Source organism: Verticillium alfalfae, genomic scaffold (genome assembly GCF_000150825.1).
Source record: "Verticillium alfalfae VaMs.102 supercont1.9 genomic scaffold, whole genome shotgun sequence".
Lineage (NCBI taxonomy): Eukaryota > Fungi > Ascomycota > Sordariomycetes > Glomerellales > Plectosphaerellaceae > Verticillium > Verticillium alfalfae.
In genome coordinates this window covers 1090544-1103555 of record NW_003315030.1, presented here as the reverse complement: position 1 = coordinate 1103555, position 13012 = coordinate 1090544, and the positions used below count along the sequence as shown (strand labels likewise).

At 56.9% G+C, this 13012-nt stretch overlaps 5 protein-coding genes and 1 non-coding gene across 6 annotated transcripts in view; 2 read left to right on the top strand and 4 right to left on the bottom strand.

Annotated features, from left to right (window-relative positions):
- Positions 1 to 1547, top strand: part of VDBG_07284 (exopolygalacturonase) — a gene marked incomplete at both ends in the record, with an annotated part of 1970 nt that extends 423 nt beyond the window's left edge. The window contains 4 exons of the mRNA XM_003002667.1: positions 4 to 466; positions 549 to 749; positions 815 to 915; positions 975 to 1547. Of these exons, the coding sequence (XP_003002713.1) occupies positions 4 to 466; positions 549 to 749; positions 815 to 915; positions 975 to 1547 (1338 nt within the window). The remainder of the gene's footprint in view (positions 1 to 3; positions 467 to 548; positions 750 to 814; positions 916 to 974) is intronic.
- A 172-nt stretch (positions 1548 to 1719) lies between these two features.
- Positions 1720 to 2910, bottom strand: VDBG_07283 (conserved hypothetical protein; the record flags this gene model as incomplete). The annotated part of the gene is made up of 4 exons (XM_003002666.1): positions 1720 to 2127; positions 2241 to 2369; positions 2440 to 2710; positions 2843 to 2910. 4 exons carry the CDS (start codon positions 2908 to 2910, stop codon positions 1720 to 1722), a joined length of 876 nt encoding a protein of 291 aa, XP_003002712.1.
- Positions 2911 to 4284: 1374 nt separating this feature from the next.
- VDBG_07282 (predicted protein) lies at positions 4285 to 4605 on the bottom strand (the record flags this gene model as incomplete). The annotated part of the gene is made up of 1 exon (XM_003002665.1): positions 4285 to 4605. The coding sequence occupies one exon, from the start codon at positions 4603 to 4605 to the stop codon at positions 4285 to 4287; it is 321 nt and encodes a 106-aa protein (XP_003002711.1).
- Positions 4606 to 5345: 740 nt separating this feature from the next.
- VDBG_07281 (predicted protein) lies at positions 5346 to 6500 on the top strand (the record flags this gene model as incomplete). Its single annotated transcript, XM_003002664.1, has 1 exon — positions 5346 to 6500. The coding sequence occupies one exon, from the start codon at positions 5346 to 5348 to the stop codon at positions 6498 to 6500; it is 1155 nt and encodes a 384-aa protein (XP_003002710.1).
- A 384-nt stretch (positions 6501 to 6884) lies between these two features.
- On the bottom strand, positions 6885 to 6991 carry VDBG_15156. Its single transcript has one exon. It is a non-coding gene; the product is annotated as a tRNA-Met (tRNA).
- Positions 6992 to 7958: 967 nt separating this feature from the next.
- Positions 7959 to 8718, bottom strand: VDBG_07280 (predicted protein; the record flags this gene model as incomplete). The annotated part of the gene is made up of 2 exons (XM_003002663.1): positions 7959 to 8314; positions 8382 to 8718. The coding sequence occupies 2 exons, from the start codon at positions 8716 to 8718 to the stop codon at positions 7959 to 7961; spliced, it is 693 nt and encodes a 230-aa protein (XP_003002709.1).
- Between the last annotated feature and the right edge of the window lie 4294 nt (positions 8719 to 13012).

Genomic DNA, 13012 nt, shown 5'->3' with positions numbered 1-13012 from the left:
AAGATCCGCGCCTCCAACAACGACACGGACGACGTGGCCGACGCCTTCCTCAAGGGCCTCCACGACGCCAACCACGGCGGCACCCTCTACCTGCCCAAGGGCGAGACCTTTGTCATCGGCAAGCCCCTCGACCTGACGTTCCTCAACAACGTCCACGTGCGTCTCGACGGCGAGATCAAGTTCACCAACGACACGCCCTTCTGGCAGGCCAACTCGTTCCGCCACCCCTTCCAGAACAGCATCATGTTCTGGAAGTGGGGCGGCAAGGACGTCAAGATCTACGGCGAGGGCGTCCTCAACGGCAACGGCCAGCGGTGGTGGAACGAGTTCTCCGGCCTCGAGATCCTCGACCCCGCCAACGCCTACCTTCGTCCCATTCTGTTCTACGCCGAGAACGCCACGGGTCTGCACGTCGAGGGCATCCACTTCAAGGACTCGCCCTGCTGGACCACGTTCGTCGTCACCTGTAAGTTTCTCCGTTCGCTGCCTCGGAGGTGGTTCGCGAGTCATCTTGCTGACGCTTGTCTTCTTTTTCTTCCACTTTGTAGCCAAGGATATCTCGTTCAAGGACGTCGCCTGCACGGCCGAGTCCAACAACGCCACTGCTCTCCCCAAGAACACCGACTTCTTCGACTCCCTGAACGTCGAGAAGGTCCGCGTCGAGAGGGCCTGGGTCAACATTGGCGATGACTGCTTCTCGCCCAAGTCGAACGCCACTGACATTCACGTCGACACCATGTACTGCAACGGTAAGAAGAAGCAACGATGACTGGTCACGGCAAGTCGAGATGAAGCTGACTGACACCATCTTCAGGCACCCACGGGCAGTCCATGGGCTCCATTGGCCAGTACCAGGGCGAAAAGTCCTTCATCCAGGACGTTGTCATTGAGAACGTCTGGATGCTCAACGGCCAGGTAAATCCACGTCCGCTGTTTCATCTCTCATGCCAGTTACCTGCTGACACCCAGCGCAGCACAGCGCCCGCCTCAAGTCGTGGGCCGGTGAGAAGGCCGGCTACGGCTTCATCAACAACGTGACGTTCCGCAACTTCTGGAACGCCAACAACGAGTACGCCGCCTTCCTCGACAGCTGCTACTTCCAGATCAACTCGACGACGTGCGCGCAGTTCCCCTCTAAGGTCGACATCTCTAACGTTCTCTTTGAGAACTTCACCGGCACCACGAGCGGCAAGTACGGCCGCGCCGTCGCCCGCCTGACGTGCAGCTCGAGCCCCAACGCCGTATGCGAGAACATTCGCTTCAAGGACTTCAACGTTCAGAGCCCTGCGGCGGCCCGCCCGTCATCCTGTGCGACGGCATCAAGGACGGTGTCGGCGCCCCGTGTGTCTCGGCGACGAGCGACGAGGGCAAGCCGCGCTCAAGGCCAAGTGCACATCGCCTCTGGCGGAGCTGCCTGGTCGGCCGTGGTAGGGGTGTGGTTCGATAAAACGAGAAGCTGGACTGCCCCGGCTTCCTTGCGAGGCCAGACTGGGTGTGCCAAAAAAGTGAAGCCAGCAGGTGGAGGCTATTCACCCTGTATATATTGAGCATGGGCATGTATCGCCCTGTTGTGAACATAATGAAGCAAGATTGGAATTCTAAGCAGAAATCGAGCCCAGCATCTGTAGTCTTGTGAAAATGGCAAATCATCAAATGTACCCGAAAGAAAAAACGAAGAGCTCCGCGTCGCCTCGAACATGCACCTCTACCCACACACAACTAGTCGCTCGACTTGCCTGGCATGAATCGTGACAGGAAAGAATTCGTCTTCTTCTTCTTCTTTTTCTTTGGGTCGCCATCGTCAAGGATTTCCCGAGATCCGCTGGCGCTGTCGTTGACATAGTCCGGGCTCTGCGTGCCATCGCGCTGCATGTCGAGCCTGTCCATCTCCTGCTTCGTGTCCAGCTGATTCGTGTTGTCGTTCATGACCTGCTGCGCGAGCGAGACGGTATCGGTCCGCTGGGGCGGCGGCGGCACGCCCTCAATCTGAGCTGGCGGCGGCTGGTCCTGGATGAACAGGTCTTTGACAGCGCCTTCGCCGAAGAGCCTGTCGTAGACGGCCAGCGTGGTGCCGAACTCCTTGCTGCCGCTGACCTTGATGGCGTCGAGCAGCTCGAGGGCGTAGGTCTGGCAGTTGTTCGTGATGAGTTATACCGTGGCTGCCTGTTCCTGATGCTCTGGATGACCGATTCGCCTAACGGGTCCGTGAGCTAGTGCTCCCTCCTCGCCATCACAATCACGAGGGGCGAAAAGGACTCACCGGCGCGGCGGACAGCGTCGTCGTTGAAGCGTGTCTGGCCGACTTTGAATGTGCGCCACCCCTCTCTGGTGACCTTTTCATTCGTGTAAATGACATGGAAATTCTCATCCTACACTGCGTCAGCGAAACGACCGAGCCTCAGGTGACGCAGATGGAACGAGGCCGTCCCTTAGACTCACCATCCACAGCTGATGCGCAAATTCGCCTACGAGTACGGCCCAGTGCTGCGTAGGATCCGGGTACGAGTTGATCTTGTCCGTGATCATCTTGCCCAGGCCCGTGTCCTCGGCGAACCACTTGCCGGCGAACCCGCCGACAGGGTGCCATGCTACCTCCACGGGACGCGATTCGCCGTCGACGCGTGGTTCCGTGACAGGCACGACATTGGGCTGCTGGCCGAGGCCGGCGGCGCGCTTCAGTGCTAGCTCGCCCTTGGTCAGGTTCTTCTTGCTGTTGTGTCGCGTCAGTACGCAGATCCAGGGTCATTCGTGCTCGCCGCAAACGGCACGACGATGTGCTGAACGGGGCGTTATGGCGGGGGTTGCGGGGTGTGGCCAAGGGAATTGGGGGTTTCGCGCTCACAGAAACTCGGCGACCTTGTCCCGTTTCCTGTCCTCCCCATCCACCTCTTCCACTGGCTCTTGCGACATGAGGAAGCGTAGGGTCGCGACAAGAGGTTCAAGATGTTGCAGCGTATCAATTGGAGGGGAGGGTTGCGGTGCCGGCAGGGCAGGTTGCTTATGGGCGATGAATTGGTGTAGGGCGCAGTGCGGCTCCAACAGGTCTTCAACGAGGCAGTCCCAGTCGAGTTGCGGCCCTCAGTTCAGTTGGGCGGGTGGAAGGAGGGGCTCGCGTTCGCATTGCGACTACCCGCACGCTGACCCCCCCCCTCCCTCAGCTGAGGCTGTTCGGGCAGCCGCGACGAACCCGAATAGGCCGGGTGCTGTTGCTGGCTGTAACTGGGCAAGACCCCCGATGACATAAGCGTCCAAGTGCCGGATCCCAGCGCCTCCCACAACTTTCAGGGTCCAGCGGCCAGGGGTACCGAAGTGACGACATGGAGGCAAGACGCGACCCCCCAGATCCTACGAAGGAGGCCTCAGCAAAGTCACCATTTCATCAGCGCCCTTTGTCTCACAAGATATAGGTGATTCTGTCTCACTTATTTTAAGTATCAAAGTCCCTTATCTTGTTTGCCGAAGAACGATCACTCCTCTCCTCCTCCTCTACCCTACCCCAGGCAACACCAACGCTCAGCATAGAGTCCGACTTCATCGACCGCCTCCACCGCCTTCAACTGAATGTAGGTACCCAACGGGAGATGGACTTTGTTCCTGTGATGTATGTCAAGTGGCATGTTCAACCGAAACTGCACCGAGCGCCATATTTTTCTCGCTGCCCGTGGTGCAAGGGGAAGAGTCATCTGGCTAGGTTTGTCGAGACCGAACTTCGTTCTGAATCCCATTTCGTGTTGTTGTTGTGTGAGCCGTTGATTAGGTTTCCCCCAGTAGCAGAACGTGATCTGATTGCGTATGAGATATGTTTGTCATGTTTGGCAGTAGAGAATCGGGCAGCATGGTCGCTCTCAGTGACTCCCGGCGGAGAAATTGGTTTAGTCAACGGCTTACGTCGAAGACAGGAGGTAAGGTGAGTGACGCCGGCAAGATTATCAGAGGCGGTCGTACCGATCACGGCTTGCTCTACATGGCATTCTTCTGGCAGGGGTACGCGCCAGAAAATGCCCATGTCCCCGGAGCTGTGCATCTTGGGTTTGATCGTTTCGTGTTACTTCATCCACTCATAAGATCTTGATATGTTAAGAGAGGGACTAGAAGAGCCTTCATATGAAATACCTAGCGGACCAGTGTCAGTGCTTGATTTGGAGCATAGTCAAAAGGCCTTCCACTCGTGGTCTGCAGGCCATAACTATAAGGTAGGGGGTTGCAATACATCTGAACTCTGGCCCCCCGCAGCTTGGAGGGCCCTCCGCAGTCCTAATATAAACTCTCCCGTAGCCTCAGCGCCTAAGTAGCCCCCTGCGCTGTGGCTCTACAGGGTCTCCTGACAGCCAGCTTCTCAGGGACAAGCTCCTTGCCGTGATAAACCCGGAGAGCGTTCTTGCCCCAGTTGTTGAGGGGAGCACAGCTTGTTACCATTTTTACGAGTTTCATCGCAGCTGCTACGGATTTTCTTTTTCCCCTTATATCAAGAACAGCGGTTCTTGCGATGGCGGGCCTCAGCTTGGACAAGCCCGATGTCACAATGTCCGCTAGGGCCGACATTAGACGAGATGCACATGCGAAGAGCAGCAGCACAGTCAACCTCCATCCGAGAAGAGTACACATGATGGGTCAAGGAAGGGATCATGGCAGCATCAAAGCCTATCATGTGCATGTAGAATGGATGGAGGGAAAATGTATCTCAGGAGATGCCTTTATAGACGAAGGAAGCCAGAGAATCTGCCCAAAGGCAACGGCCGAAAGTTTTGGTCATCCTTTCCACAACTAAGGTAATCACTATTTACTCCATGTTCTTGCAAGGCTCGAAATCTTCTAGCATTTCTAGATTTCTTTTTAAAGAACGTTGTAGATCATCAAAAGTGGCATTATGGGAGCATACAGGTCCCGGGCGCAGGCGCACCCTGATAGTCCGCCAAAGCCGCCTCGTGATACCAAAGAGATGCTGGGAAGGGCTACGGTAAAAAGTTGTGGGCTTAAGCGTAGTGTCTCTGAAGACTGTACACTATCCTATCAGGCCTCAAAAAGTCATTGTGTTGTGGGAATTATGTGGCAACCAATTGACAGTCTATGATGGACTAGATCTTGAGCCGCTAAATAATTTTGCAGCTTGAGTGGTCCTCTGGTCAAGAAAGCGTGGGTGAAAAGACAATGCGTCCTAGGTACGGTGGCTTTCGTGAACTGGAAGTCTGGAAGCTCTTCCCCCCCTCTCACATCGCCAGCCCTGCCGACGGGACTGCCGCTGAGATGTGATGTCCAGACCCCAAGTGGCTGAGTTAGTGCTCTGTGCCACTGGAAATGTACTTGTAACGCCTGACGCACGGTACCTGGAGGACCGTTGATCGCACATGCAGGTCTGTGCTTTCTCCCCCACCAGAAACGTAAACCACCGCGCACACCATCACGCTGTTCCGGCAATGGGCAACAGCCAGTTTCTGGCATTGCCACGGGAGCTTCGCGATTTGATACTCGGTTATGCTATCGCTATCGGGCGGCCACCACCCAGCGGTGCCTCGGCGACGCTCAATCGAGTGCGTACGCTGGCTCATGATGAAAATGACCATCTCGAGAGAGCCAACCTGTTCTCGGAACGGTCCATTGACGCAACGGCCTGGAACAGCATCACCGTGTTGAACCTTCTCCTGACGAATCGCCAAATATGCTGCGAAACTCTAAAACGTGTCAAGGGTCCTCTGACCTACCGACTCGACCTCATGCATGTCTCTGGCTCTGGTATCTGGCCCACCTGGCTTGCAGTGCCTATCCGCCAACACCACATTGACACTCTCCATGTTGCGCTCCGCATATCCGACCTCCCCGATGAAGACGATCCCGTCTGGAACAATACGCTCAAGCGGAGCTCGTTGTCTCAATCCCATGGCCACGCGTCTTACCTGAAGCACACCTACATATACCTCCTTGCCGGCTTCCTCCAGAAGGGCCCCCTCTCACATGCCGCGTCCCGCCGCGACTGCATAGCCGCGTACTCTGCCAACACCTTGATCCTTGACGTTGCGTCCCCGGAGCCCGGCACACAGGTCAACCTCATTCCTAGCTCCTTGCAGCTCCCCTCTGTGGACCCGGTCGCGGCCGCCGAGCGCCTGGCAAGTTCCCTGGCCCGCTGGATCCGCCACGCCCTCGACGGATCGGGGAACTTCCTCAATGGCCACATCCTCTACCAGGGCTTCGGCTCCATCCACATACGCGTAGACGGCGAGGAGCGCAAGATCTTTGACCTGACGGAACACTTCTGCCGCTTGCCGATCGACGCCGATGATGGGAGGTTCTGGCCGCTCACCTGCTTTCCGGACCGCGTGAGCTTCGAGGCGTGGGCACATGGCACGGTGGAGAAGCGCAAAGCGCGAGGGTTGTGGAATGAAGACGTCACGAGGCGATTGATCGAAGACGGCCAGCCGGAATGCGGATTGACGCTGCCCGGTCTGTGGATGGCGGTGTATGATGACCAGGAGTACCGGCCGCTATGGGGACCTGCTCATCGATGAAGGGTGCGGACTGTGCGCTTGCTGAGACGCTGAACATGGGAAGAAGTGGTCTTGAAAGCCCTCGACGAAGGTGGTTCTTATGTTCAATTCATGTATAGCCATTCGTACTCCGGCTGTAATCCATAAATAGCCTGGCATGGATGTTCAGCTAAAGCAGCATGTCAGGTTGAGTGCGTGAATACAACTAAAGCGTGAATTGGTCTCGCCAGCCTTCTGACAAGAACGGACAAGCGCCCTCGAAAATACAACTTTCTGGCGGCCACGACTCACAATACTTGGCAATCAAATCGCTCTTGCCGGCATTCTGGGCACATGCTGCAGCACATTATGAATCGCTTCATATTCTAAAAACAGGCTTACGTAGGGGCAAAATTGCAAAATATATGTCCGCGATGAGGATCGAACTCATGATCTTCGGATATCTAAGTCTGATGACTCAGTCATATTAATGAATATGAGACCGACGCTCTGACCAGCTAAGCCACGCAGACCTGGTTGATGGAGAGCGAAATTTGTATAGTACTTGATCACAAAGAGCAGAATGTCGGACAAGCGTCGTCACGATATCGTCTCTCCAAACTTCGTGTTTCTGACACGTCGGTGTTCCTTTTCGCAACACTTTGTACAGTGATGTACTTCTGACGCACTGTCAGATTCGGTGAAAGTGTACTTTGCCGACTGGTCTTGGATCTACATCTTTGCTCTCGCCGCTTGGCAAAAGCACAACTGTAACCCTGTGCCAAGTGAAATGGTGGGAAGAATGCCTGATTGCTGCACGGTATTTGATACATATATGACGACAATGTGAGGACTGCCCTCCCTCTTGCTAAGAAAATAGCATGTGCGGGCAGGAGCTGCTGCAGTCATCCCTGGGCCGCCGCAGGGGTCTGGCGAGCCAACCCAAGGACAGGTTTCTACTGCTGCAAGAAGGCGCAGCGTCGCGACAACAGACCCAGGTGTCCAACCCGCGCTCCCCCGAAGCTCGGTTGTCGTTGGGTCATGCCCACATTGTTGAACGTGTCTCAAGGTCCTGAAGACTTCAAAACGACTTGACAAACAGTACACGGTCGGCACATGACCACAAGCTACCGCGTCCGGCCGTCGCTTCCGTCACCGGGGCACACCGGCAGTCATCCGATTGCTCGACACCTCTCACCGACCCCTGTTTCTCCTTTCCAGTTGCCTGGTCGTGGCGCCGTCGCCATCATTCTTTTTCCCTTGTTCTTGCCTTCTTTCCTTCTCAAAGCGTCTCGCCTTGTGCGTCTGCCGCGGACACACATGCCTGCTATCACTCGGTTTGGTGTCGTGGCTGGTGCTGCATGTCCGAGCGTAAGCACTCTCTCCCAGTGCACCTCCCTTCTCCTCCCACCCCTTCCATGTGGGCCATCCTGGCTGTCTGTTGTTTTCCATCTTCGCGAGGGTTTCTCATCTCGTCGTTCGTTGCCATCATTATCATCATCATCTTGGGCCTTGTCTTAACCCCAACTTTCGTAACTCGAGTTGACGACTGGCCTCCTCTGGTTTCGGTCCTCCTTCGTTGGCGGTCAACTCGCCTGATCTCGGTGCATCCAGGCGCAGGGGATCTCCATCGAGACTTGACTCTCGCGACTCCGAACCTCGCCCTTTCAGCGACCGATCTGGATTTGCTTCGTGTCTTCCACGTCTGCATCCTGGCTCATTGGCCGTTACGCGGCAGCAAATCCATCGAAACGCCTCGGGAAACATGGCACGATTGGAAGGGGTGTCCAGGTGCTCCAGCGAGTACTCCTCCCAGTCGAGATCGACCTTCGTCTCGTCGAACAGCTCAATGATGCCTTTCCCGTCTGGTCAGAAACAGGGCTATGCCAATGGAAATGCGGCGGCACGAGGACGCGTTCTTACCTGCGTGGTACTGGCAGCTCTCGTACCCGTTCTCCTCCTCGACAAAGACGCAGTCACATTGCACACATATCCGTGGATCGCCTGCTTTCTTCTTGCGTTTCTTTGGATTCGACTCCGTTGGGCTCCGGACCTCATCGCCGACGGCTGGCGTTCCAGCGCCGTTACCAGCGCCCTGTGCCGCATCCGCCTCGAACTGCAGAAGTCGCTCATAGTAACGCAGGGCTCTTGCCTCTACCCGCTCGTCGTCGCACAAAGCCAGTAGTATTGCCCTCGCCAGAGGCTCTGGGGCCTGTGCCAGGTCGTCCAGGTCGGGAGCTGCCCACGTGGCCGACGTCATGACGGGTGGCTGCGCTCGTCCGTATTTCCCCTAGGTCTCGCACTGCCAGAGGTAGTATGTTTTGAGATTTTCTTTTTGCTAACAGTCCGACACGGCTACGCAATTGAAGGTTCAGGGTCTCTTTGTTTTCCCCGATATATATGTCAACGTCTGGCCGCGGCCTCGGTGACCATTCTGGTCATCTCAGGTATGGTTTTGAGTGGTCGAGTCAGGGACGCGTCGACAAGTGATGGCCGACCATGAACGCGGGGTCGTCGACAAAGGGGTGCGAATGGCGGGGAAAGATATCAACATCGAGCGCGGACGCCGCATCGAAAGACAAGGGAAAGAAAGAAAAAAACTTGGAAAACCTCGCTGGCATTGGAACCACCCGCTGAATGACCTCACGACAGATTTCTGCGGGGCCAACCGGCGGATGTTCCTGTCGGTTCAGCGAGTGAAGAGTGCAGTTGGTGAGGAACCGTCAATCGCGTCGTTCTCATCACCAGTGCCAGTGATTGATCGCCCCGTTTTTGGACCCCTTGCATCACGGACACGACACTTCGGGGATACGGGGCCATTGGGCAGCCCAAAGAGGGGACCCAGGGCCCATTTGAGAGCCTCCTGAACTCACCCGTCAGGTAGGGCATCAGCACAGGTTCGCGCTGGACGAGGCGCTGGCCGTGCCGTCGAGCGACAGCCGGCACTATTCACCATAACGGCGTGATCATCAGCTTCGACAAGCCGGAGGCTGGCAACCTCCTCGAATACCACTGGCTTCTTCGTCGCATCTTCAAAGCCATGTGCACCTACGACACGCCACTCACCCTACCGACGGGCGCTATTGGATGCAGGTCACACACACAACGCCAGACGCAGGGGAAAAGTGACGGAATTAGGGTCCAAAGCTCACGCTTCGATGCACCAGCGTGAAGGTCGATGTCTCCCCCGCTGGTCGCCCCTCTTGCTTCCGCCAGCGCTGACCATTGCAATCAATAGCAGGCATTGAACTGCCCATTGCGGTACCCAGTTCAGCATGGAACCATGCAAGACGTGAGCTGTGAGCTGCAGTCTGCTGTGGCACACATCTCTTGGTCCCACTGTCCCCTCCCGGCTAGGAGGCAGGCTATTCAAGGCTCGGTTCGTCGTCACCGAGTCGATTCTTTCCTCATGACAATAATCCGGCATCGCCCAAGCCTGCGCAGGTGCCCTCGTTCTCATGCCGTCGGTACTAGGCAGGGTGTCAAGCGCCTCTGACAGCCCATGATCTGTTACAAGCGGCATTGAGGGCAAATGACGATCAAGGTTCACACCTGCCGCGAAGCAGATCGGCGGTGGAGCAACCCATTTCGCCAACGCTGTAATAGAACACGGGCGGTGGCTAGAGGACGACGCCGTGACTTCTGTACACATTGCCGCTCATGACGGCGCGGCATGATCCAGGTGCAGCCGCTTGGAGAAGAAAGAGCAAGCGCTCTTAGCTTGAAGCGAGGACGGCATCGTTACACGGAGCAGCCTCGTTGCGGCTCCCGAGACAATCGTTCTCACCGGTCGACGGAGGGGATGCAAAAGGGCAAGGCAGCCGATCCCGCTACCCTGACATCCATGCCAACTGCCAGATCATCGCCTATCTCCAGTACCGGCTGCCCACTTCAGCCTCCGGTGGCAACTGTGCCGCCAGCCACAAGCCTCTCGCAGCTCGAATAGCACACCAGCTCTATCGCCGAACTGCACCTACTGCTCGTGAGCGGCTCCGCTTCCCCGGTTTGAGCCATGCAGCCAGAAAGAAGAGGACGCTTATCCAGCCAACTTGCCAGCTAGCTGTACAATCTGAAACTTGTTTTGCCACCGTGAACTTTCGTGATGTAGTTTGCGTGAACTAATATGCACGGCGAGTTGGAGGTAGATGGCGCACGCGGAGTGACACGTATCTCTGCGAATGCCTCCTCCTGAGATGCCACTCATTGCAAGCGATTATCTTCGATGACTGTTTCATGACTTCACGGAGGGGCTGAAGGGGGGGAGAGTGAGGCTTCCTAGGTGATGGAGGGTTGCTGGGGCGCCCCCTGGCAGACGCTGATGGCAAGAACTGGTTCCGTTGGAGAGCGAGCGGTCTGCCTTTCATCGAGAAACCCCGGCGGCTACGGCTGTCGCAGCCCACAATCGCCCTGCGAGCTCGTGAGTTTCGCGGCGTTTCGGCATTCCAGCACAGATGGTGCGGGCGGGTGGGAAATTTTTTGACGCGAGGTTATGGGAGTAGCCAACGGTCCACGGGAGGAGCACATCGTAGCTGGGTTGGAGGACGGTAGGGTGGTCGCAACCCAACGCGACGGTGGGGGGTGGAGCATCAACACGCCAGCTGCACGGGCATGACTTGCGTTGACGGGGTGGGCAGAGCGGTTCTCGAGCAACCATGTGAGGCGGACACGGCGGATGGTGGCTAGCAAAGCAGCCCAGTCCTTGTCACGTCGGCAACGAATGCGTAAGAACGAGATCCACGGCACAACGATCGGGGGCTCGATTCATCAACCAAAGCGACAATGCAGATTCCGAGTCTGCGATATCCATGGCATGGTCACGATGGGACTCCGGCCGACGGAAAAATGCAGGCGCAATGCTTATTGACCGATCTGCGGGTTTCTGCAGCGGCAAGCACCGAGCGGTGTGCGTGGGGGGTTGGGGGAGAAAATGCGAAAGGCAAACAGCATGATGGCCATGGGATCACGGAAGGGGAGTGGGAGGGAAGGTAGGGTGTCGGCAGCAAAGGGAAGAGAGAGCAATCGGAAGGAACGCGGGTTGAGCGAAAGGTGTGGATGAAGCTATCGTGAAGGTGGGATAGTAGGGAGACTGGATGAGGGTGTGAGGAAGTGAGACGAGATGGCGGTGAGAAGGGCAGTGCATGTCTATGCGCCACCTTGGCTCTGGAGCTCGCGGGGGGAAAATGGCTTTCTTAGCTCGGAGCATCGTCGTCGTCAGACAGCGCCCGTTGAGGGGCAGCAACACACCTTGGTTGGGACATGAGCAACCCTGTCTTCCAGCGAGCTTGCTGCATGCTTCGTCCCATGCCATCCATGTTGGTGCTGGTCTCTCATCCTGTGCGACATGACGGGTGATGGCGCTGCATCTTCATGGCGTTTTGTCGGAATTCGCTTTCTTGTCCGATGGCAGCATGCAGCGACCGGCAGGAAATAGACTGGCTGGACTGAACAGTCGAACTGAATGCGGAGGGTGGGAGGGGCAATGCAATCTCACGACGGTCATCAGGCCTCGACGAGGCATGGTGTTGAGGGGGGGATCCTCCCCCCTTGGTTAGGTAAAAGCACCATTGTGGAGGGTAGGAGCAATGTTTTCATCTCCCACGCCCGCGATAGGAAACGTTTGCCAGTCAGTTGATGCTCTTGTTTTTTTTTTTTCTCTTCACGATAACTTCACCCACACCGGGGCAGCGCGAGAAGGACTGGGGGGCGATTACTGGAGAGGCAGTATGGGGTGGACGATGACACCAAGAACCAGGGCTTACGAGGAGCATGGACCAGCTGTGGCGTGCGACTGGCCAGGGGGCAACCCAGCGCTACGCCGCTACCGCTCGCTGGCAGCAGCCGATTTCACCAGGTCCTTGCCTGCCCTTTGCCTGCCTCGTTCCCTCGACAAGCTTAGCGGCAGTCGCAACCTGGGCAGCATGTTACCGAAAGGGTAGGGACGATGGGGAAAACAGATGTCCGGTGGTGCGCGAGGAGCCGGGGGGGCAGTTGGCTAGATGCACTCGCCCGCAAGCCTGGACCGTCGTGGAATGGCGCTAGAGCAGCCGCAGAGGCGGGTGCGGTGCTTGTGCTCGCTCTTTCCTGCTAGATTGGACCGTCCGATGTCGTCCACGGCAGGCGCAACCTGGCATGGGCCCCGTAACCGCCATGTCCCGGCCCTCCCAGAATGTCACGATGCCCGCATCCCACCCCAGAGGAGCAAGCTCATCTCCTATTGCTGTCACTATTATGGTGTTTACATCGACTCCCGTGCCTGCCTACACACCTCCCTCCCCTTCCCTCCCCTCCTGCTACTCCGCCTCGGGTGTCGATGTTGCCATCTCACGATGATGTGCTCCATCCCTCCTACTCGTAGCCGACGTGGCATGGACGGGAGACCAGCGTGTGAGTGGGAGGGGGGAGGGCAGATATTTCCCTACCTACAACTAGCTGACCGGGGCCTGCCATCCTTCTTGGCTTTCCGTCCTTTTCTTGCTCTGCTCTTCCCGCAAAGGCATTCTTCTTCGTCGACACTTTTACCCAGTTGCGTGTTCTGAGCCAGATTGTGCGTCGTG